The 23,589-nt window shown below is 48.7% G+C and overlaps 8 protein-coding genes across 8 annotated transcripts; 3 read left to right on the forward strand and 5 right to left on the reverse strand.

The window, feature by feature from the left end:
- Positions 1-102: 102 nt before the first annotated feature.
- On the forward strand, positions 103-999 carry LTR64_007583 (uncharacterized protein; the record flags this gene model as incomplete). Its single annotated transcript, XM_064901901.1, has 1 exon — positions 103-999. The coding sequence occupies one exon, from the start codon at positions 103-105 to the stop codon at positions 997-999; it is 897 nt and encodes a 298-aa protein (XP_064751580.1).
- A 4,247-nt stretch (positions 1,000-5,246) lies between these two features.
- Positions 5,247-6,533, forward strand: rna1 (Ran GAP Rna1; the record flags this gene model as incomplete). Its single annotated transcript, XM_064901902.1, has 1 exon — positions 5,247-6,533. One exon carries the CDS (start codon positions 5,247-5,249, stop codon positions 6,531-6,533), a length of 1,287 nt encoding a protein of 428 aa, XP_064751581.1.
- Positions 6,534-7,002: 469 nt separating this feature from the next.
- LTR64_007585 (uncharacterized protein) lies at positions 7,003-9,018 on the reverse strand (the record flags this gene model as incomplete). Its single annotated transcript, XM_064901903.1, has 1 exon — positions 7,003-9,018. One exon carries the CDS (start codon positions 9,016-9,018, stop codon positions 7,003-7,005), a length of 2,016 nt encoding a protein of 671 aa, XP_064751582.1.
- A 1,400-nt stretch (positions 9,019-10,418) lies between these two features.
- NEP1 (18S rRNA pseudouridine methyltransferase) lies at positions 10,419-11,245 on the reverse strand (the record flags this gene model as incomplete). The annotated part of the gene is made up of 2 exons (XM_064901904.1): positions 10,419-11,155; positions 11,203-11,245. The coding sequence occupies 2 exons, from the start codon at positions 11,243-11,245 to the stop codon at positions 10,419-10,421; spliced, it is 780 nt and encodes a 259-aa protein (XP_064751583.1).
- A 406-nt stretch (positions 11,246-11,651) lies between these two features.
- Positions 11,652-13,265, forward strand: LTR64_007587 (uncharacterized protein; the record flags this gene model as incomplete). Its single annotated transcript, XM_064901905.1, has 2 exons — positions 11,652-11,757; positions 11,827-13,265. The coding sequence occupies 2 exons, from the start codon at positions 11,652-11,654 to the stop codon at positions 13,263-13,265; spliced, it is 1,545 nt and encodes a 514-aa protein (XP_064751584.1).
- Positions 13,266-14,009: 744 nt separating this feature from the next.
- LTR64_007588 (uncharacterized protein) lies at positions 14,010-15,706 on the reverse strand (the record flags this gene model as incomplete). Its single annotated transcript, XM_064901906.1, has 4 exons — positions 14,010-15,080; positions 15,128-15,408; positions 15,458-15,502; positions 15,562-15,706. 4 exons carry the CDS (start codon positions 15,704-15,706, stop codon positions 14,010-14,012), a joined length of 1,542 nt encoding a protein of 513 aa, XP_064751585.1.
- A 634-nt stretch (positions 15,707-16,340) lies between these two features.
- LTR64_007589 (uncharacterized protein) lies at positions 16,341-18,635 on the reverse strand (the record flags this gene model as incomplete). Its single annotated transcript, XM_064901907.1, has 2 exons — positions 16,341-17,656; positions 18,185-18,635. The coding sequence occupies 2 exons, from the start codon at positions 18,633-18,635 to the stop codon at positions 16,341-16,343; spliced, it is 1,767 nt and encodes a 588-aa protein (XP_064751586.1).
- A 3,071-nt stretch (positions 18,636-21,706) lies between these two features.
- On the reverse strand, positions 21,707-22,784 carry APA2_2 (bifunctional AP-4-A phosphorylase/ADP sulfurylase; the record flags this gene model as incomplete). The annotated part of the gene is made up of 2 exons (XM_064901908.1): positions 21,707-22,582; positions 22,629-22,784. The coding sequence occupies 2 exons, from the start codon at positions 22,782-22,784 to the stop codon at positions 21,707-21,709; spliced, it is 1,032 nt and encodes a 343-aa protein (XP_064751587.1).
- Between the last annotated feature and the right edge of the window lie 805 nt (positions 22,785-23,589).

The following is a 23,589-nucleotide window of genomic DNA, read 5'->3' on the forward strand; positions in this document are numbered from 1 at the left end:
ATCTACCTTCCAGCAGAACGGCTTTTTTCCGTCTACGTGCCGCAGCCGCAAACTCGACTGGCGTGCAACATGTTCCTGTTTGACATATTCACGTTTCGCAAAATGGCATCCAAACGTGTTTGTAACGCGACTGCAAGCTTATGCCGTACAGTATGCCATCCACATCCGCATAGACAGCTCGTCTCTGCCCGCTCATATCAACTGCAGCTAAATCTGCAATCAATCCTCAGACCACAGTCATTGGCCTTCTCGACATCTCCTAGTTATCTAAAGAAGTCTTCAGCGAACAAAAAGTCCTCCAAAAAATCGCCGGATGTTGGTCCACCTGATGTAGAAGAGCATGTACCCGATAACCAGGCTACAAAGGAGAGGGATGCTGATATCGACCCATATGATTTCAGTCAACTTGAGGCGGGTATTGCATCCGCGATAGCTAGACTGAAAGATGCTTTGACCAAAACAAGAGATGCTGGCCGCGTCACACCAGACATGATAGAGGCTCTCCCCGTCGAACTCAATTTGAAACATCCTGATCAATCAAAACCTAAAGGAAAGGGAGAGCATCCACACCATGAACGAACCAAGCTTGGAGACATTGCATCAGTAGTGCCAAAAGGTGGTCGTATGCTACAAGTCTTTGCTGCAGAGGAAGGCCATGTGAAGCCACTCACCTCCGCAATCATGGCCTCCGATCATTCTCTGACTCCCGAGGTTGACAAGAACAACTCCCTGCTCATTCTTGTGCCTGTACCACCTGCTACCTCGGAGACTCGAGCTCAAGCTGCTGCAGAAGCAAAGAAGTGCTTCGACAAGGCCAGTTTGGAAGTCAGAAATGCAAGAGGAGATGCACAGAAGAGGCATCGGAAAATGGAGCTAAACAAGCTGGTCATCAGAGATGAGTTGGCCAAGGCTCACAAAGGAATGGAAGAGATCGCCCGAAAAGGCCAAGAAGAGGTCAAGAAAGTCTATGAAAATGCCTTGAAGGCTTTGCAGCAATAGTTCCTGCATCCGCAGATGGCAACAGCTGCAGTATGATCACGGCAATCTATTCCTGCACCTCCTTGTAAAGTACAAGGAAGCTTCCTTGCAAAAAGAATCTGACAATCTTCCGCGGCCAAGATCCTACAATCGAATAGAACTACGATATCTGCTCATGAATTCAAACTCTGTGCACCTACATCGTTAGACGCATGGAGCGGGACGATCTTGACTCAAGAGGGCGACGAGCTCCGTCAACGACGAGGCAGAGTGCACGTGGCAGATGCATGGAAGGCTAGTAGTTCTGCAGGAGCTAAAAACAACCATGACTTGCACTTTCAGTGCAATCGAGTCGCTTTGATTCGTGGAACAGAGTGCTGTATAAACGGATGGCCAGAGGATCCTTCTAAGCCGCGCCTGTTCCAAACGATGTAAAGCCAATGCAGTCAGTCTCCACCATCCCATTGAGTATCGTCTGCCATGAAGGACGACCCTCATCCTGTGACAAGCCACCTGCTGCGTACATCCTGCAGTACAAGTGCGGCAGGCAGGCGAACCCACGAATGACCTGATCAGCATACCTGCCATTCCTCCTCTCCACCATGTTCTGGCAACATCATCTACTAATGCAAGAGACTTCCTGATCAAGTGAACGCGAGGATACAGATCTGGAATCCGCGCTAAAGGCATTGTCCGTCAGAAATACCACTGAAAGAGCGTGGTGACCGAACTTTACTATACACTATCTGGACTGCCGCCGCGCTCCTCAATCTCAGCTTACAGATACCAATCCTTGTTCGTCGTGGAGTCTTCTCCAACCACGTTTATCTGCATGTGCAGTTGCAAATTGGACTTGCCGTTCGAGCATGAGGTCCCTGTCGTAGGGCACAGATGCTCCATCTCAATATCGTTCCTCGTAAAGCGAACTCCAATGCTTATCAGGCAGGCCAATGACATATCAGAAACGACCCTAACCATGTCATCATAGTTTACCAAAGTCCTGGGGAACATCTGCCACGTGGTTTTCGTATTCAGGAGTTGCTCCCCGGCTCAAGCGCCCGGACCCGCTTCTCTCTTGGCGGTCTCCTTGATTTGATCATTGAGCCGACCTTTTTCACCATCTTTCGTGTCTGATGAAAACCAATCTCTTATCACCAACGACATACCAGCTCTATTAAGGCTTACCGCACGCTTTCGGCGCTCCCCTCAGACTGTTGTTACGCTCTTGGCCTTCGACACTTATGTAGGAAGCTGAAACACGAAATTTATGCCCCCAGTTAGCTAACAATCTTGGCTGCGGTGGCTTGCAGAAGCTTGCTTAAGTCAGTGATTTCGATCATTCTAGCGCATTTTGTGATCAGCAGTAAATTGCGCTATGCCTCGTGGCAGAGGAGTAACTAATCGTTGTTTGAAACGCGAGGATGTGGACCGCTAGGCTAACGAAAGGACAACCGGTGTTGGATATCGTTGTCAAAGTGACATAGGTCAGAGAATGAAGAACCTGCAACTCTAATACCATTTTGTCTGAACCTCTTGATGCGCAATTGGGGCCGAACCATAGTGTTGCTATAAGATCAAATCAGGATGACTGGGCCATAGGTTGGGCATATTGTCAACTCCTGAGATTCGCCAGCAGTAAGTAGCAGACACCTGAGCCAACTCCTCATCGTTCCATTTGAAGAGATGTCAACCACAAGAGACCGAGCATCTAATCGTTACGAACAGGAGCATACTAGCTCTGCCATTGTCCAGGATCTGACGAGCCAGACACATGATGAAGCTTCTTTACTCTTTGCTGGAACACAATTCGACCACAATGAGGTTGGCCCTGCAACTTCTGACCTTCTGCATGCTCACGGGTCCAATACTGGCACAAGAAGTGCGCAGCAGTCAGACATACTCCTACTCATCCTTATCATCTTGTCGGCACCTACCACCGAGGAATTTAACTTCGAAACTAGGGCTGGTTTGCAATGACAATACAAGTACAACATTACACATCCGGCATTGTCAGGCAGGATTTATACCATCGGAAAGGACACGCACTACAATAGCAACGATACCGGATCATCTTTCGAGCGCTGAAAAGGCAAGCACGACTCGCATGCCTAAACCTCACAAGCCTCGAGACGATGCAACTGTTACAACTCCGGATACTACTGGCCGCGTAGCCAGACAAAAATCAGATATGCATCTAAAAAGAAGAAACAGCTCGTCAACCATTACAGTCACGCAAACAGTGTCGATTACCGTTATACCATCATCAACATTACACAGTACGGCAGACACTACGAGAGATGGAAGCACAACCGCTGTCTCAAGTGTTCTTACCACGACTCCATCTTCACCCAAGCTTTCAATCACAGCCCGGAATGCTATCATTGGTGTGACCATTGTTGCAATACTTACCGCAATTGCTACCATTATTGGCTGCCTCCTGTTACGTCGGCGCAGGCCAGTTCATACAGGCCAAGCTCTTCAGTTTGAGCTGGAGTCGCCGTTGAGTCTGACGCCCTTACACGGCAGGGTAGAACTTTCCGAGCTTCCGTCACACAAAGAGGATGCGAATCGCGAGCACGACACAACACGCGGCAGACAAGCTCGGACCATTGAACTGGCTTCGTGGAAGCAGACGCCCTGGACCGGAGAACCTAGCATAAAGTCGTCCGTCAAAGGCAAGTCACTCGAGGGGAAATCATGGTATCATCATGACCCAACATAGGCCATGAGTCAGTCAACAGAATGTTTCTTTTATTTCCAAACCTGACAGCGACATCCCAGCTCAAATAGAATCTGTATAATATCAATGCCTGTAATGTATTTAGCATATTATGTCCATGTAGAATATACCTGTCGTACGCAATATACCTGGATGCGAAGTTCCAATGAAATGATTACTGGTGTGCTGAAGCTATGCTTGTCTGTGTACTTGCTACCACTCTATCCTTCGAATCAGACACCTAGCCCAAATTGACATTACTGACAGATAGGCATATAGAAGCTGCATGTCTCGTTACAACGTGTCCAAGTAAAATTCTGGAAATATGGCTCATCTGGCTCCCACTGGCCGCCCTGGGTATCTATCAACAGTGTTCGAGCTCGCACAACGCCGTATACCAAAATACCTAACTTGCTATCCCTCTTTCCGAGCTAATTATGAACAAGATGAAACGGGTGGCCATTGTTGCTGATGAAAGCACAACGCCGCATGGCAACAAAAGTCCCATCAGGCAGGATACCACTGTCCTCAGAATTACTGAGATAGATCATCAGCGCTGAAGGACAATCTCGGCTTTGAGGCTCTTACTTCCGTATGAGATGCGCGGAGCGATCATTGAAGGCTTTGATACACTCTCGATAGATGATGGAGCTGCCGTCGGGTAGGAGGTGAAGCTGCTGGCCTTGAATGGGATGAGCCCCTGGTCGGGGTGTAAATTGAGCCTGGCTGAGACAGGAGGAGGTTGTTGTGGTCTTTTGAGAGTCCATGGGGCAAGTTGAGAGGATGGTAGCCGTGGTTGGGTGTAACTTAGGCTGAGGAGACATGTGCTTGAAAATAGCTTGTGTGGGGGATTAATTAAATTAACTTGAGGTTGGGATTAAAAGGTCGATTTGAACTGTGTGGTTAGGAAAATTGGGATGAAAAAGACCGGAATCTATAGGGTTTTATGTGAGCTTCGACGTGTCCTACCTGTGTGATGGCCTCAAGCCACATCCATTTCAGCCATTACTGTGACACTGTCATATTGAGGGCACGTATTTCACTGTACCTCTTTCCTGACTATGCAGTTATAAGTCACCTCACAAGGTGTCCAGGGCACCCGTCATACAGTATGTAGTACTTTTCAACACCTCTGTGCCTCTTGCCTCGATTCCGACCACTGATCGGCAGGGCCTGGATGTCAACAATAACCGTATTGGAAGTAATTGTCACGCAGTTGATAGTGACACCATTCAGTTGTACTGGTACAGTAAGGTCACAGCCGGCTGGGGCTTGGAACAAGAATGCGCTCGTGCCTGAGATGCCTGGAAACTGGTGCCTAGGCACTGTGAGGTCATGCCTGAATAATCGACCCTGCCAAGGAGTGCTGGGGTTTTGTCGCGTTGCCATGTTGATGCGGGGCCTGCGCTTTATTAGTTCGCGTGGAAAACAATTTCCTCCACAGTCTTTGTGCAAGAACAACCTCGCCAGTGTATCACAAACACAACTGATCCACAAACGTATAAGGTTGCTCCCGCTCCCTACTTTACATCTTCTCCCTCTGTACAATATGAGCAGCTTCTCGCTGGCAGGCAAAGGCCTGAAACTGGATACAAAGGAGGATATTCAGAAACACATTCAACCACTTAGCGACAACGACAAGATAACAAGTATAGATCTCAGTGGCAATACCCTGGGTGTAGGAGCTTGCGAAGCACTGGCTCCTGTGCTCAAGTCTAAGTCAACCCTAGAATTCGCAGACCTACACGATATATTTACCCAAAGATTAGTCGACGAGATTCCGCCTGCCCTCGATTACCTATTGACAGCTTTACTCGAGTGTCCGAACCTTCATACGATCGACCTGAGTGACAATGCATTCGGACTCAAGACAAAGGACCCCCTCGTCGACTTCCTCAGCAAGCACACTCCTCTACGACACCTAATACTGAACAACAATGGCATGGGCCCAATTGCTGGCACGAGTATAGCAGAGGCATTGACACAGCTAGCAAAGCGAAAGGAAGAAGTTCGGCGCTCAGGCAAAGAGGTTCCAGACCTAGAGAGTATTGTGTGTGGTCGAAACAGACTCGAGAATGGCAGCATGGAAGCCTGGGCACAAGCATACTCTGCTCACAATAAGATGAAGAGTGTGAAGATGACGCAGAATGGTATACGGCCAGAAGGCATCGTCGAGCTGATTAAGAACGGTCTATCGAAGTGCAAGAGCTTGGAAGTCTTTGACCTGCAGGACAACACCTTCACATTCAGAGGTGCAACCGCTCTGGCTTCTGCAATTCAGAAATGGCCACAATTGAAAGAGCTTGGTGTTGGTGACGATCTGCTGGGTGGACGTGGCTCGATCAAGGTCTTTGAAGTTCTTGCCAAAGGTCAAAACAAGAACGTCGAAGTACTTAGACTCGACTTCAACGATATCACTCCTGCTGGCGTTGCTTCACTGCTCACCGCCGCACAAGATGGTCTACCTAGCTTACGAAGAGTTGAGATCAATGGCAACAAGTTCGAAGAGGACGACGCATCTATTGAGAAGCTCTCTGCTCTGCTGGAAGAGCGAAAGGACGAGAAGGGCACAGACAATGACCCAGAAGATCACTGGGGTATCGGCGAATTAGACGAACTGGAAGGTGAAGCAGAAGATGACGAGGAAGAAGATGAAGAAGATCTTGCCGACGAAGATGAAGAGGAAGAAGAGAAGAACGCCGAACAAGTACACAAGCGAGCTGTGGGAGTAGAGACCTTAAAAGCTGATGAAAAGGCCGAAAATGCAGACGTGGGTCAAAAGAAAGATAAGGATGTGGACGATCTGGCTGATCTCTTGGACAAAACAAAGGTATAGGATACCTGGAACAACTGCTGCGTCTCTTGAGGTGACGCAGCACAGCCGACCTTTTCAAAGAATATAGAGAGGCAAGAGATTAGCTGAAAGATTAGCGTAGCGAGAGCGATACCCACGGCATTCATACACAAGCGGCCTTCGAATCTAGTTCTGAATCGAAGTCATAGAGAAAAGGAAACACTCTTCAATGCATAAAAAAGTCTTTCCAGCTAAGTCTCGAAGACGAGTCAGATCCCAAAGACCCTGTACGAGGTGTGAAACTGCGTCCACAAGATGTAAAGCATATATAATCTCAGAACGCGTCTGCTTTTGCCCATTTTTTCCATCGCCAACCCGACACCAACCATGCCACCGTCCGTTGATCGTGCTCAATGCTGCCAGAAGACACTCAAAAGTTCACCCATACACCTCCAATGCCACCCATATGCCTCATCGCTTGCCATAACCCAATCACCATCTCATTAAATGCTCACCGTCGACTCGACCTCCTCGAACTCCTCACGCTACTAATCTGACTAACACTATCACTCGGCTCAACCTCATCCCTCGGCACATTCAACTTCCTACTATCCTCAAGTTTCCCTACCACACTCTTCGTCAAAGCGCTCTGTCTATCCTTCTCGATCATCCGACCAATTACCGTTTTGTTCGCTTTGGAATGTGTGGACTGATAGTCGGATGGTGAGGCGCTGATTGTGGTTCCGGCACGAGAGGGTGGGAGAGGGGTGTTTTCGGGTTTGATGACGGTGCTGGTTTTGCTTGGTGCACGGGATGGTGCTGTTGTTGGAGCTTTTGAGACGTGAGATGGAGCGGTGGTGGAGGGTGTAGGTTTGATGGGTTTCACGGTTGTGGCTTCGCTTTGGGAGGTGGTACTTGGAGTTTTGGATACAATGCTTGATCTTCTGCTGATGTGGGATTTCGCTCGACTTCTTAGGTCTTCGTCGCTAGCGTGTCTGCTGCTACTGCTTCTGCGTGAGGCTTTACTCTCGCCTGAAACGGAGTTGGAGCGGAGGATGGAGCTGATTCGACTTCTTGAGCGTGATCGGCCAGATGCTCGGCTGTGGTTGTCGGTTTCGGCCATGGTGATTGCGGTTGGTGCACGGTAGGAATTTGGTGGTGCGCCGAGCATGCGGGTGCTGCTTTTGGCGGCCTGGCTGGCTCGACTTTGGCTTGCGAAGCTCTTGACGTCGATGTTGCTTAGGCTGGATCTCCGTCGTGGACGGTGGCTGGTTGTATAGTCGGACAAACGCTCGTCGTTGTTTTGCATTGTGATGTATCGCTGGCTGCCTATACGGCTTGGCTCGTGTTGCGAGAAGCCATATGCACTTGGTGGAGCTTCGATGGCGTACGGGTGATTGGCTGGGCTGCGTGCGTACTCGTGGTAGTAATACATTCTGTTCTCGCCATCCGCGAAGCTGGGCTCTGTGAAGGTCCGCGCAATATTTGGTCTTGGTGCTGCGGTCGATATCGCTTCGGGCTTTTTGCCTGATTCAGTGGCTTTAGTGTATGCATAGTGCAGGGCTGCACCAGCGGCTACGCCCAGCAGTGTGCCGACAATGGTGTCACTAGGCTTGTGACTGTTTGGATCTGATAGATTGGAGGACGGACGAATGTTCGGTGCCGAGTTTGACGAATCAAGAGCTGGACGAACGTGGTTAACGAGCTCTTGCGCTAGGTTTATCGCGCCTCGAGTTTCAGACAATATAGAAGTGACAACTTCGCCTGTAGGCATCGTGTGCGTCACTGTTTGTGCTTGATCAGGCTGGGCAGAAACGTACTGGCCGCTGGACTGGGGCGGTGCTCGAGCAATAGACGTCGGTGCTCGAGAGGAATGGCTCGCAGCACGAGAGACTTGAGTTGGAGCAGCGGTGTGCGCCTTGGAAACGTGAGAGGCGGTTTTAGAGACTGAACTGGCAGCTGCAGGGATTGTGGTTGGTGCCCCTGATACTGCTTTCAATACATGCGAAGGCGCCACGCTCCGAGCCTCGCTCGGCGCTTGTTTAGCAGTTGAGGCTCGGGATGCCACTGTTGACGCTTTTGCCGACGGCACAGGCTTGGACTTGACAGATGACACACTAGATACGCTACTTGGTCGACTACCATAACCTTCGTCGATCAGGTCTGGTCGATGAACGGCTTCGATGCTGTTACCGTCAAAATCGATCACGGCTGCACTAAAGTAGCCAGTTGCTGGATCTCGGAGTGCAGGTTCACCATGACACCTGCCGCCAGCCTTGAGTGCTGCGATGAAGAAGTCTTTTACTGTGCTTTGGGAAGTGGCCGGAAAGGCTACATGAGCCGCACCTGCTGGCACTCCTGGTGTCTCTTGAGAAATCCAGAAGTCGGGAGGAGAGTCTTTCAGACCAAACCCGATAGTATTATCGATACGCCCTCTGTATACATATTCTAGAGGTTGAAGGGTCGAAAGAAAGAACGAGGTTGAGGTGGACAAATGTTTAACTGTAAGCGTGATTGACGATGGCATCGTAGTGAAGAAACAAAGTCCGGGACTATGCAGGTGATCTGGACTAGCAGGTACACCACAATCTGCAGACTGGGACTGCTTTGGTGTGCTAGTGTAGACTTGAAGGTCGGTTGGTCGTAACGCCTCGAAACAACAACTGAAATGATGTTAATATAGCGATGTAGTGCGGACCTCAGGTTCTGTGCCACGATGTAGACAAACTGCAAGTCGGTTTGCGAATAGATTTGACGATTCGAGGTAATTCGAGTTCTGTAAAGGGCACAGAAGATTGGAAGCAGTTCCTTGAATGAAGAGCGAACGGCTGAGAAGTTATTAGCGTGAATAGACCCTAGGTCAGCATCGAAACCTAAAGCCCTGCAAGGATATTAGCATGTCTTTAGGTCGTCAGTAAACCGAAATCTTCGTCATAAAGGCTGAGTGGTCTTGTGCTGTGGCAGACAGGCACAGGCTCAGGGCACACAACCTCGTAGAGGAGACCAGACTCCACCACGGGACAATGAGGCATAATGCTCGGCCAGAAAAGGACGAAGCTGGGAGTCATGACAGGTCAAAAAGCAACAAAATGCAAGCTGCCACGTTGAAATATCTTGAGGAAAGCCAACAAGGGCGATTCCAGTGGAGAAGCAACGACAAAGCGATGTCAGAATCGGGTAGATGTTGGAGTTTGGTGGGTGCTGATCAGCGCAAAGATGGGCGGTTCGGAGCGATTCGCTTACGGAAGATTGGGCTCAAACACATGGTTTCGCCTCACAAAATGCCTAGCTTTTTCTGCACCATATTCCGACAGTTTGGCGGCTTTGCAACGTGAAAACTCGCGCGAAAAGAGGTATTGTGCGTGTAAAAGCAAGTCGCTTTTGACTTCAAATATTCTGCTGCAAGATTACAGATTTTGTGCAACAAAGGTTGTTCGATCCTGAACTGAAGCTGCAGTACAGTACATCATATCAACCAATCAAAACTTTTTCAACATGGTGCCAAATTTCTATTGGTGGATTTTCTCAACCTGCATTTGAATTATTGGTACTGTCAGTCCAGGTACTCATGGAGATTACCAAGCTGGCGATTTTGCTTGACATAATACGATTTAGGTAGACGAGAGCTTGTTGAATGTATTGCTCAGGCACAAACACCTGACGGCAAGTTGGTTGGCCGTGTCCCGACAGCGACTGGAAGAAACACGGGTCTCGATGACCTTCGAGAAGAGCCAGATCAGCGATAATGCCTCGAGCATGTCAGATCCTGTGTGCCTTGTTGAAAAACAGTCCAAAAGATCTAGACAGTACCCGGCAAGCCAGAGAAGGCTCAAGCGAAGAGGCATGATGTTATGATCGTAGCCCTTGCTGAAGAGTGTTGGAGACAACATAAGAAAGCTGCGTGTATAGATTAGCACAGCCTGTGACCTAGATGACGTTCCAAGCATCCTCAGCAGCGTGGCAGAACTTGCTGCATGCGACACTGGCGCTTAAACTGTAGTTGCTGATTGAGATGGACTCATCCTTGAATGCGTCGGCAAAGTCATCTTTGCCTTTGGCCATCGCACCAACAAAGACACAAATGCTTTCTTTGGGACCAAGTGTTTCCATGTAGTCTCTTACTCGGACGACTTCGGCGTCGAAACTGAGCGTTACTTTCCTGCAGTTAGGAGGCAGATGGTCTGTGATAGGATTCTTTATGACCTTGAGCAGCTTCTCCTGTGAATTAACAGATCTGATGGACAACTTGTGAAGCAGTTGTACCATAAGACCAGCAAATCGCTTAAAAGTTCGTGGTATCCGAACAGTTGGCGAAACCTCGATCAGAACTCCTTTAGCTGTGTGAATGTAAATTTGTAGTCTTCCTGCTTTGTTGATGGGTGAATCGAGGAGGGTCAATAGGCATTGATGGGTAATATCAGGACGAGCATCACTGATGTCTCTACCCATCTTCCGCATGACTCCAATGTGCTCATCACTGTTCAGTAATGAGAACTTTTCATCTTTTCCCCCAGATTTGCCTGTATGGGCGGCCTTGTAGGTTTCCAGGCTCGCGTTTGAGAGTACCACGATTAATCTCTGTGTGTCTTTGTCGGTGGACGAGATAGGCACGTGCTGTTCAGCAACCATCCGGGGCAGTTCTGGAGCAGGTAGTGACTGCGCTCCTGTGGTTGAAGTTAGTGATTGAGACCTCAACTGAATGGGCGCATACTTGATCTTTTCCTTTTGAGCGATGATACTGCGTTAGTCGACATGGTAGCACGAACAAAAATATTACAGCCTCGAAAGTAAGATGGACATGAAAAACACGTCCGAGCTTTTCGTGCTTGATTGGTAAATTTTTGTCTCGGTTGGGGACGTGGGGTTGTTCAGGCTGATAGGCAGCTCTATGTCGCGAAGGAATTGTAGATACGCAAGTCCTGCTTTTGCTTATACGATCTTCCCCGTTCTGTTGAACCACAATTGGCGCTGGTTATAGATAAATGTCGGTCATCGATGGATCAAACCTGCTTTTTCATGACTCGCAGGCTGTGCGGACGACAAATGCGAGATTTCCTATAGACACTATCACGATGTCGCTCCATTCCTCCTCAAGCCTGAGCCTGTCTCTGTTGTCCTTTGCTCCAAGTTTACTCTGCCTCGTTTTACCCTAATCCAGCAATGGCTACAAAAAGTACCGAGCAATATGTCAACATTCGGGAAGTCCCTGGCAGGGGCGAAGGTGTCTTTGCGAAGCGCAATTTGACCCCAGCTGACAGGATTTATGGTGTGACTAACATTCCACTTTCTACCATTAGCAGTTCACAGCTGGCGAAATTCTGCTATCATTGCATAGCTGGCTCGCGCACTCCAGAAGATGCATGGTCTTTCTTTGGTCAGTATCGGGACGCAGATCTCAAGATATGTTCCGATTGCAAGGTGGCACGCTTTTGTGGTGAACAATGTCAAAGACAGGCATGGAAGAAATACCACAAGTATGAGTGCAAAATTTTCGTCAAGTTATATCCCAAGATCTTGCCTGAAAGTGTAAGAGCTATCGTTCGTCTAGCGCTACAGCACAAGCACGACCTGCTCCCTCAAGGTACTTGGCTAGCCACTCTACGTCTCGTATCTCATTACAAAGAGTTCGAGAGGGCAGAGGGCAATGACCTAATGAACCTCATGCTAATGGCAAAAGCGGCTGCTGAATATTCGAAAGCTGCAGATGAGAATACATTCTTACTTCTCCTTTGCATTCTCAAGACTAATGCAATCACTTTACAAACAGCTTACAACGATCCGATAGGACTCCTCCTAGATCCTTTCCTTGCGACCATGAATCACAGTTGCGATGCTAACGTCTATCTCCATCGGCCGACCTACACGAACAATACTGGGTGGCTGCAACGAAAGCAAACAGCTCAAGTGGCGCTCGAAATCATGCCATTACGCAACATCGTGGAAGGAGAAGAGCTGACCATTTCCTACATCGACTTCCAGAGACATGTATCCGAACGTCAATCCGAGCTACAGAAGAACTACTTCTTCACTTGCACCTGCGCGAAATGTGTCTCAGACATATCAGTCGACACACAGCTACGAGAATCCGATCCCAAATTTGCGAGTCTACAAGCTCACTGGCGTGCTCGAGCTAACGAGCACATTAAGAAGTCAACGAACACGTTCCTGGCTCCTGAACCACTCTCGAAAACAACCAGTACTCTGACAGACATCGCAAATGCCATGGAGAAGCACCCCAATTTCTCGCCCACAATAGATCCCTACAATAGAGTGATACAAGAGTTGAAACTCCTATACATGTCCGAAAGTAAAGCTTGCGACTTGGCTCTAACCCACGCCCTCAAACAACATCTCATCATCGGTCCGCAACTCTACAGCAGTCCCATCCACCCAACTCGCATCGTGAACGCATTATACGTCCTACACATTCTCGCTCTACTAGACGAAACTTTCCAACCAAACCACGATCACGGACTAGCCATCGAACGCCAGCGAAAGGAAGTTGAGAAACGAGGTCTTAGTAGACAGAGTTTTCGATACTGGCGGGTCCGGATCTGTGTTGAGATGAAAAAGCCGCTCATGGACAGTGTTGCACAAGACCTGGAGCAGTGTTTTGCGATGGAAGAGGCGAGTATTGGTCCGAGTGATCGAGATGCACTTGAGTATATGCTCACTAGTGAGTCAATTAAGACGAAGGCAGAGGAGGATATGCGGAGATTATTGGGAGTGGAGCAGCAGAGGTGGGAAGATGTCAAAAGACATTGGATTATGTAGGGCTGGATTACTGCGGCAATGACGAGGGTTGGTATTGACTGGCCAGGGAACATGGCTACGGACCATTCATGCAAACTATTTCGCGATGGCAGAACAGTCCGTAGCCATTTTTGCTTGCAGATGACTTTTTCCTATTCTGAAAAGAGTGAGATCTAGCAAGGGGACGATATCAACAAGTAGCATGTCATCGCTGAGATGGATTCATCGGGCTCTACAAAGGCACATTCGTGCGCAGCGCCTATGGTAATCACCGTCCGCGTCAGCAATGGATGTGGCGTCGATCGCGGTATCGTAGTCATTTCCAGAATCCCGCCTGTGGCTTTCGTGGCGTTTGCGTACAGTACAGTACTTGTATGCCTTGCACTCTGCCTTATCGTCCGGACTATTGGCAAAAGGTATCCGTCTAACAATCTTCAACTAGAATCGAAGCCAAAGAGATGATTTGTTGCATACCAGCCTCAGAGAAAAAGACAGCCACCTAAGTCGGCCTGACCGAACCTCAATTTGATCTGTTCTACACAGAAACCATAAGGAGGTCTTGAGCAGTTCCATGCTCTTCTCCCAAACACCAACGCTATGCTGTTTGATCTATCAAGAGTCTCGTGTCTTCGTCTATTTCTTCGTTGCTCCAGTCAACGTATTGCTCACTGTACTGATCATTCATAGGATCCGTGATAGAATTCGCTTCACTTGCACCATGCACGCCCATCCGAGCTCAAGTGTCTTCCACCATCTCTCAGGCATCTAGCCTCTTGCACTCCTCAGCGAATATCCCTGTCCTTGAAACTGACCACTGCCGCTGGACACATCAACCAGGCTGCTGATATCCATGGCTCCCGACGCGGTCTGCTTTCCTTTGTTCTGAGCCTGCTTGACTTCTAACCCACCGTTGATAGCGTTGAGTCTAAGTAACTTGATTCGTGCTTCATTGATGAAGTTGTCGACTGTATCGAGTGCCTGCTGCTGCATGACTGCTCGAGGTGATTCTTCATATGCAATGAGCACCATTCTTTCGAGATCGATACGTGCCTGTAATGCATCTGATTCTATCATCTGTATGAGTTCCTGGACGAAGGGTGTTATAGTGCCTGTGCTGCTCTGTTGTCCATTTGTCGTTGAAGTAGAGCTGGTTCCGAACATCTTCTCCATGCTTTTCAAGGTTACCCTGCTGAATGGTTGGAAGTATTGCACGATGCTCTTAGTTCGGATCTTGGTGTAGATTAGTCCCAGTTGCTCTTGAAGGTAGATGTCTAGCAGATAATCGACTCGATAGGACTCTAGAGTCTCCAGGCACTGGCTGTATTTACTGGCGCAGAAACTGTTGATAGCTCGTCGGATGTGTGGCTCGAGCTCCAAGAAGGATCGAAAGTTGGCATTGTCAAGCACCTTGTTCTGCAATTCACTGCGGCTCATACTTGCAAGTGCACAGAGTCCTCCGTACACCGCGACATCGTTTGCGCTGATGACATCGTTGTAGTTATCTCCTAGTGCTGCGAAGTCCACATCCAGGAAGAAGTTGGCCGCTTCTTTGTAGTCGCCTAGACTCATGTACTGCAGTCCCTGAGCAGCAAAGATCTTAGGCTGGTTCTTTGCTGATTCTTCAGGTTTCATCTGTTGTAACGCTCGAATCTTCGCGACCTGTGACTGCACGCCGAGCCAGTTCCTCTGTTCTATGTTGACAGCTATCGTGCGAAAGGCGGTAGTGGCAATGTGTCCAGGTCCTGTGCAGTAGTCGCGCATACGATTGAAGGATTTGAGGGCATTAGGCAGATCGCCGGTACTGTGGTTGTGCACTCCCAGTTCTTCACTGCCCATCTAAAAACTGTCAGCCTTTTTTCGATATCATGGAGCAAAGCACATACACGGATGCTCTCCCGAATAAGGTTGTTCTTGTATTGCTTCAGCTCATTTTCTAATCTCTTAGATTCCGCGGCATTCTGCTTCTCTTGGTTCGATAACCACTTCTTATCCATGAGTTCTTGAACATTTTGTCCCGTGATTGTAGCAAGCAGCTGAACTGCATCTTGGTATTGATTGACATCTGAGCCTTTCTTGGCTTCCGCAACTGCTAGGCGAGCAGCTTCTTCTTGGAGGGCCGTCGAGCAGGAAGCGATGAGGTAGAGTCTGCGGAAAACTGTCCTACCTAGAGCCCGTCAATATCTCGAAATATTAGTATCTCATAAAGATCCTACCTTTGTAATTGGCAATATATGATTGTAGATCGAACTTGGGTGCCTCTGCGGAGTGTTGGTCAGGCTCATGCTCACTTTGACTAGCACACTGCATCTCAGCTCACCTGAAACAGTAACGTGGTAGGTTGGCTTGATATGTGTCACATGCTGATCCTCAGACATTGCGATGTCTACAAAGTCCACGGTCTTCACAGCTGAATTGATGCCTTTGTTGCTGAACCGTGACTGTCTCCAAAACTCGCCCGCCATGGTCGATCCGGGCCTGCAGCTTAGCAGCCTTAAGGGCTTGGCTTGCGTAATTGGTGTTAGAGTGTGGTTAGTAGGCACAGCCTCGGGAGCCTGCAGGCAGCCTAGAAACACACTGCAGTCTGTCGTCTATAGGGTCTTTGTGTAATTGGGGGATAGGACGTAAGGACTGGCGGTTAATTATGTGGCCTATGATAGGCGAGCGACAGGAAGAGAACCGTCTCGAGTGTGATTTGGTTTGGAGTTGAAGCCCATGATCAAGTCACTCAGTGAGTCAGTGAAAGTGACGGAGATCAGCCAAATAGCAATGAATGAAACGGTTGTGAAACATTGGATCTTATCAGTAGATTCGGAACGTTATACGTTCACATCTCTGCAATCGCTAATACTATGAACACTTTTTTGCCAGCTATGTGTTGCCGAAGTAGTCCTTCTCTTGTTGGCCATAATATACAGGTAATAGAGGCCTGGGGTATCGAAAACAATCGCTCAAAAGCCTCACTGGGCTACACATTATAGTCTCATAAACATTCGTCGCTCGAAATACATACGGGTGGTCGATAATCGTCAACATCGTCAAGATGCTTTGCTTGGTGACAGTGGTCTTCGCTTCAAGAAGAACAAGTAGTCATGGACACTACTGCCAAGAGTCCTTGAACTCCTGCAGGAAGTCGTTCTCTGGAATCCAGGGTCCCTTCTCTTCAGTGGTGGCGTCGTGAAAAGCATTGGAGCGCTTCAGGGTCTCAATGTCGAGGTCGGTCACATAGCTGCTGCCGTTTCGCAGTGGCAAGCGTACCTCGAATTCGTTGTGCATCATCATATCGTCCTTGAGCAACCTTCTTTGGCCGTCATAGACACATACGACACGCTTCTTCATGTTCATCCTGTCAGTGGCCATACCCCAGGATGGTGGGTAGAACTTTCTGCGCTTTCGGCTCTTGCCGATGATCGAGCCACCACCCTTGGACCAAGTTAGGCCCTTCTTTGAGGTCTTCTTTGAGATGTTGCCGCCGATGATCGCTCGATTAGAAGTCACTTTAGAGACTTTGATGGCACCCCGGCCGGGTCGCTCATTGAATTCGAGTTCGTCTTCTTCTTCTTCCTCGTCGTCATCGGCTTCTTCCTCATCCTCGTCTAGATCCTCAAGACTCTGGCTGCTATCCTCCCTCTTGATGTTGTTACGCTCAAAAGTGGCTTGGACATCTGGATCATCTGTGAGCTCTCCTAGCCGATGAGCATTAACAGCCTCGATAGGATCTTCTTGTTGTACCATCTTCAAAACACAATCGTCCAAGTGCTCGTAGAATTCCTGAGCGTTGTTGAAAGAAGCGCCGCAGGTTGAGCATTTGCCGGTGGCATCAGCACAATAGCTGGACAGCTTGATACTCGACTTGCTTGGACTTCTTTTCCTGCTGTTTGGTGGCGCCTGCTCCACTCCGTGCACTGTTGTCAGGTGTCGCTTAAACACATCGGCACGGTTAAAGCTCTTCTCAGCGGCCGAACCAGATCCCGGGCAGAATCCGCAAACCATGGTACCTCGATAATGAGTCAAAGTGTGTCTGTTCTTGTCATACTTACGAGCGAAGCCCTTCACGTGGTATTCGCAGCTCAAGATAGGACACTTCTCTGGCCTCACCCTTTCGTGCGTCAACATATGAGCTTTCAAGTCCTTGAAAGCTCTGCCACAATCGGGATATGGGCACCTCGTCTTCTCCCGGTCCTCGTCGAACGAGTGCACAGACTGAGGAGATGCACATGATCTTACAGATGCAATTGATTGTCTTCGCAAGACAACGTTGGATGTGCTAAAATTGTCAACGGTCATTGGTTGACTGAAGGAGTGGTAGCTGTTTGAGGAGGCTGGAGAAGCAGCAGGTGAACATGGTGATGCTACTTGATTCGCTGGATAGGTTGCATAGCTGCTTGACAATGTGTTGGGCAGCAGGCCTGAATCTGAAAATGATGTTAGCCTAAGGTCCACTCGGTCGTAATGCTGCAAATTGTGAAAACAGAAACATGCTTATCAAGTTGGGGCGGAGAGCATGGAGGAAGACGAACAAGAAGCATCGGTGGGTGGTAAGAAGTTACCAATAAGATGAGAAAAGAAATTGTACTGAGAATCGTAGTCAAGTACTGGCGTGTTGGAACACGAAGAGAGAGAGGGTGAACAACAAAGATTGTATGAAATGGGAGCTGGTTCTGGTTGCATTGGGAACATGGTTCTTCTGGTATGAGGCGAAGTCACTCTGGGATATGCTGAAGCTGGAATGGTAGGAGGCTTGAAGAGTTGTTTGTCTTGTATCTCACAGGGTCGAGCATCCTGGCCGGCGGCGTCGAGCCTGCGTTTGGGCATTGTGAATACAGCTTCGGAAAAGATATCAATCGGGCTTGGTGATGACACAAGAGGCTCAATTGGAAGGCTCCCCTGAACATGCATCGTCGACGATCTTTGAGCGAAAACAGTAAGATCTGCAGACTTACCAACGAAAGACGCTGCCAACTTGGCATCCTGACCGATGGTGGCTTCGTGATCGAAGTGTGATGCATCATAACCAAAGATTGTGTCGTCGCAAAGAATTGCTGGGCCACCCATGTAATTCTCATACATGCTGGGGGCGGGTACAGGTAGGGTATGACTTAGGTATGGCGATCCCACAGTTGATGATGACGCACTGGGTATGGAGGGTGCTGAAGCAGCATATAGTAGTGAAGGAGCTGCTTCTGGGTGTATCTGCTGCAAGCTACCTTGCGACATTGATCTGATCATATCGTGTTTGTTTTCTTGTCGTTCAGTGCTGAAAATGTCGGTACTGAAAGGCATGGACTCATATGAGAAGTCCGTTATGCTGGACATGTAGTCTTCTTCCTTGGCCTCGGAGTCGAATGCAAAGTGCTGCTGGAAAGCATGGTGGTATGGTTCATAAAGAAGCATCTTGATAATTGTGATCGGCAAGGCTATCTGAGTTGCGAGTCTTGCTTAAGTGTATGCCGCTGATTCTCCTGAAATGTTCACCAGGCAGAAGTCGCTTCCGTTTTGAGACCAGTGAACACGAGATGACAGAACCAGTAGAGGTCTAGACTCCTTGACTGGAAACAGGAGTCAATGAGGCTGGCTGGGAGTGGTCGATCAGTGCCTCTTACAGTAAGGTCGAGTCGGGATTGGGAACGGATATATGTTGCCTGCACAAACGGTACGAAGAGAAGACTGTCTCAAGAGAGGAAGTGATCGGCGGCCTCGGGTTGGAAGAGGTCGTGTTGGCCAGTTTCAAATAGTAATGAGTCGAGACAAGTCTTGGAGGAGGCGAAAACGAATCATTTAAGTATATGGTCTTGACTTGCTCATCTAAGCACCGTTTGCGCTCAGAAAATCTTTAGTTTCTGACCAGATGGAGTTGGCTTCGACTCTGCCCTACATTTCGCGCTATGAGTTAGCTTGCATGACCAGGGTTGGGACACGCTTGAAAGTCAAATACTAGCTGTATTGTCGATTACAGGCCTGTCAGGTTTCATTTTGATCTCCATTACTGTTCGGAGTCAGCGTTAGTGCCGTGTCTAACCAGTCCGTGGGCTGTGCATGGAATTCTTCTCACGTTATTCAGCATGTTGTCATACAAATATGCCTGTCCTGTAAATTCAGAAATCCAGTCTCGTACAAGCTTCAGATCAATGTGACCATATCTCGTGGCTATCTGCGTCATACCAGTATCTGGGTGGACTGCAAGCACGCAGAGAAAGGAGCATATAGCCCCTGTCACCAAGACAAGTATTGGAGGGGCATATCCAGTCATGGTTGCTGTACTAAAACGATTGCATCCAATCCTTTCGCATTTTGTATCTCATCGCATTTCTTGGTGGAAGCGATCTCCTGTGGCAGCCGCGAACCAGGAACATAACCTTCCTAGGCAAGTTCAAGCAGACTCCTAGCTAAGAACGGAAGTCGTGTGATATGCACCACGTGGGAGGTATGGATTCATGGACAGAATACGGTTTGATCCTAGACCTTGAAGGGCAGCGGCAACAGAGCTCGAGTAGAGCTGCTAAAAAGAGAAGGTTCGTCTGCGGTTCGAAACAATGATAGCCAATCATACGGATATGGATGTGGTTGTGCACAGTTGTGTGCATCTCTCCACATCCGAATCTAGAGAAAAGCTGCATTAGTGTGCGGTGAGCGTGGTATAAGCAAAAGTCCCGTTCTTTGCTCCATGCTGTTTGAAGTAACCTCGTCATTTCAAGTCCTTAACGAGGAGTGTACCTGAATGCTTGACCTAATTGGGATGTGGGTGACATTTGATTCGGCGCTGGATAAATCGGTCAGCTAGTTCTCGGGTGGATATGATGTGGCTTGAAGAGATCCGATGAGAATCTTTTGATTCGTCCAAGAAGTGGCAGTACAGCTGGTATCAGTATTGATTGGTTAAATGTTGTGGCTTGTGTTATTTTTACACCGCTTGAGGCTCAGTATGCAGAGTTCGAGCTTGTGGCACATTACACCATCTTTGCTGCATGGCGGTGTCGCAGTTGCATGCCATGCAGAGGTGATGTAACGATCATGCAGCACAACCATTTAGCACTTGATGAATTCATTATTAGGTGTGGTGTCTGCTCTTGTAGATGACGTCAATGTCTGCTGTGGACCACCGGAACATACTCAGGTTGTGGGGAGCAAATCTATACTGAAGAATTTCCTTGTTCTTGTATCGAGGTAGCGACTCTCAGCACCGGAAGCTTTGACCTGTTTCTCAAGGGTTTTGAGCCGGAGCCTCATTACGATCAAGCAGGGAAACGCCATGAAGGAGCGACCCTGGCGTTTCCCTTTCGGTATGTTGATCATTATAGCATGCCACTTATACGTGCTAGTACAGTTATTGGCCTCGAATGCAGGACTCGTATCGCGGTACAACCTGCCATCGTCTCATGAACTTTGTTTGCAGTCATCGCGACCGTTGTCGGTTGTGGTGGGTTCAGATCGGTAACGTGCTCCATACCACATGGTTGAAAAGTAAGCAAGCTTCTTAGCTTCAGATACCCTCGCCACGTCCTGCCTCCTGGATAATGTGCTTGACAACAATCTCGCCAAGGAGATACCAATCACTGTCGAAACTCTAAGGCACTTCTTGCCGGAAAAAGTAAACGCACATACTGTATGGCAAGCTAAGACTATGCCCCGCAGGACCATTGCCAATAATCGAATGATTTCCTCGTCAGGAACTTCTTTGACACAAAAGACTATGATGTCCGCAATGGGCAAGACACATGGAAGAGGTTCGCATGCCCAGCGTTCTGGAAGATTATAAGGTTAGAGGCTTCCGTAACCACGGGACCAACAAATAGCTTCCCATTGAGTCTCATCGAGGCGAAGAAGCGTGCACTATGCTCACAAAGATGTTTGTCTAGAGCTAGGACTTACCGATCGAGCTTGTCACCAAACTCTATTGTGCAGCAGTCGTGGCCATTCATGACAGGAACTAGCGGGTGCTCATGGATACAGAGGCTCCGGGTTCCAGGCAAAGACGCCCCTCTTTGCACTGCAGTGCTTTTTGAGGGGTGTGATCTTGACCGCCAGCAACATTGGTGGCGCTCAAAAAGAGAGCTGACGTTAGAAGCACTACAATCAAATGCAGACTAGCCTAAGCGCCCAGTGGCCTTAAGCGAGGTCTTTTCCCGACGTTATTCGAAGCCTCCAATGATTCACTTTACATTTGAAGCTAGGAGATCAGACCACGATCCTCAACTTCTCAAATGGTGATCCATGCACCGGTGAAGACTCGCATGTATCCCTGCATCTCCTCCACTCGATCCTGCATGTGTCCTCAATGGAACAGACTTCGCGAAATTGTTGCCGTCTATCACACACACTGGAAGACGAGCCTTGTCCACAATGCAAGAGTGTGCACAAAGAGAAGACGCCGCATTGGTGAAGTCTCTGCTCCTGCATGGCAATGCAATCAGAACCGAAAGACTATCTATCTCATGACCGCTTTGGTCCAAGCACCCTGTCTAACTTTACATGCGTGTTGTTCTGACCGGATACGTGATGTGTCTAAGTACCTGCTGGACGAGCTCAGGTTCTTCACGAAGTCGTGCAAAGTCATCCTCGGATTTTACCATCATAGTGCCTGCGAGAACTGTCCCATTCACGAAGACGATGCCGTCGCTTGTTCCGGTAATTACTCCAGCCTCTGCCTTGCGAGGCAGAATCGCCATTATCTCGGTCGTCATTGCAAGATTGTAGCTAAAGGCAGACCCCTTGTCTGGGCTCATACTAATTTTGTCAATATTGCTCAGATCACAGCCCGCGTTAATGGTAGCAAATGCGGCCTTCATGAGCAGCATGTACTTTTCAGAGAGAGCACGTCCGTCCATGCCAATTCCGAGTTTGGTGGCGAAATGTATAAACGGTAAGTTCGGGTTATGCAGTAATGGTAGACCGTCGTGAGCTGGAAAGGTCATGGAATCGCACAACAATCCCCACCCAGCTTCGTCGTCGCTGATCATGTTCTCGACTGGAAGGAATTGCAGATGACGATGTGGCTGGCTTGCTCCAGAGTGCTCGCCGGAATTGAAGAACGCGAACAGAGCACGTCGAGAGTCATCCTCGATGTCTTCCTGCCACGATCGTAGGCAGGCGTAGGTGGCGTACAGATCATCTTCCTCGAGCAAGTCACTCTGCGGCTTATTATGTTTTGTGGCTGCAATAAAGTGGTTCTCAATCACGGGATACTTGTTCAGTACAAGATTGTGTGAGTGGTCTTGTGGTGGGATTCGCTCTATCAGCAGCCCAGGTGCTGGGTCTTCGAACGGGTCAAATTTCTTTGCTGTCTGTTCATGTTGTGTTTGTTTTGGTTTCGATTTGAGCGCAGGGCAATACCTCAATTGTATCTGCACAATCAATATGTTTGCGTCAATGGCAGGTACTTGAACTCACTGTAATGTCTAATTCTTTGCTATGTATAACGGACAGCTGTGTCTCAGAGAAGAGTAGATCCTGGTTTGCTCTTGCTCGAACGAACTTTCCGTTCACGATCGTCCTCAGGGGTTCTGTCAACCCTAGCAAAATCGGCTGTCGCGTAGACTGTACCATGCTAGACCATCGACAGTTGCGGGCCAGAATCGCCAACGCAGCAAATTTTGCGCTATTGATGGTCAAGCTGTATTTGTCTACAGGAACAATTGTTGTCTAATGAGAAAGACGTGGTTCTAAGAGCAGTGTCAAGAGGATATGCGAAGCCACCTTACAAGACACTCGCTTGGGTGTAAAGGTACAGCCAATTGCTTGCTTGTTACTCAAGCGGTCTAGATGGCGTTTGCTACCGAACAAAGGGACTAACAGTAGAGATGTCAGCATCGTAGATTTGTAGTCTGGGATGACAATGTAAATTTAAATTTAACCACGACACATCGATGGACTCGTCAACTTTCCGTTGAGGACATGCTGTCGAGCGTGGACCTGCGGCAACTTTGCCGTGGCCTCGTGTAGTACTGGTCACTTGGCATGGTGTCAGACATTGCGACCGACTTCCTGGTTCTAGAGTGTCTACTATTGTTGCAGTGTTTCATCATATCAGCTGCGATTCAAAGAGGCGAAGAATTGTCGAAGCGCTGACGGCGCCGGAATTCTTGAAGCTGCGCACCCAGACCACCTCATTTCTCAGAGCATCTGTGCGGCACTACATGCGAGCTGCCTCAATGCGAACAGAAGCCAATTGAGTATACCTCCGCATCCAGGTTTCATACACGACAACAAAAGAGTCAAGACAGCTTCACACGTTGAAGCTGCTTCCAGATGTCACTGATGCAAGGACCCGAGCCGCTCGCCGAACCGTGGCCCCATCTGTGTCGTGACACTCCTGACCATGCGCACGACGCTCTAGTATCTTTCACTTACC

The sequence above is a fragment of the Lithohypha guttulata genome (assembly GCF_036872675.1).
Source record: "Lithohypha guttulata strain CCFEE 5908 chromosome Unknown scaffold_6, whole genome shotgun sequence".
NCBI classification, from domain to species: domain Eukaryota; kingdom Fungi; phylum Ascomycota; class Eurotiomycetes; order Chaetothyriales; family Trichomeriaceae; genus Lithohypha; species Lithohypha guttulata.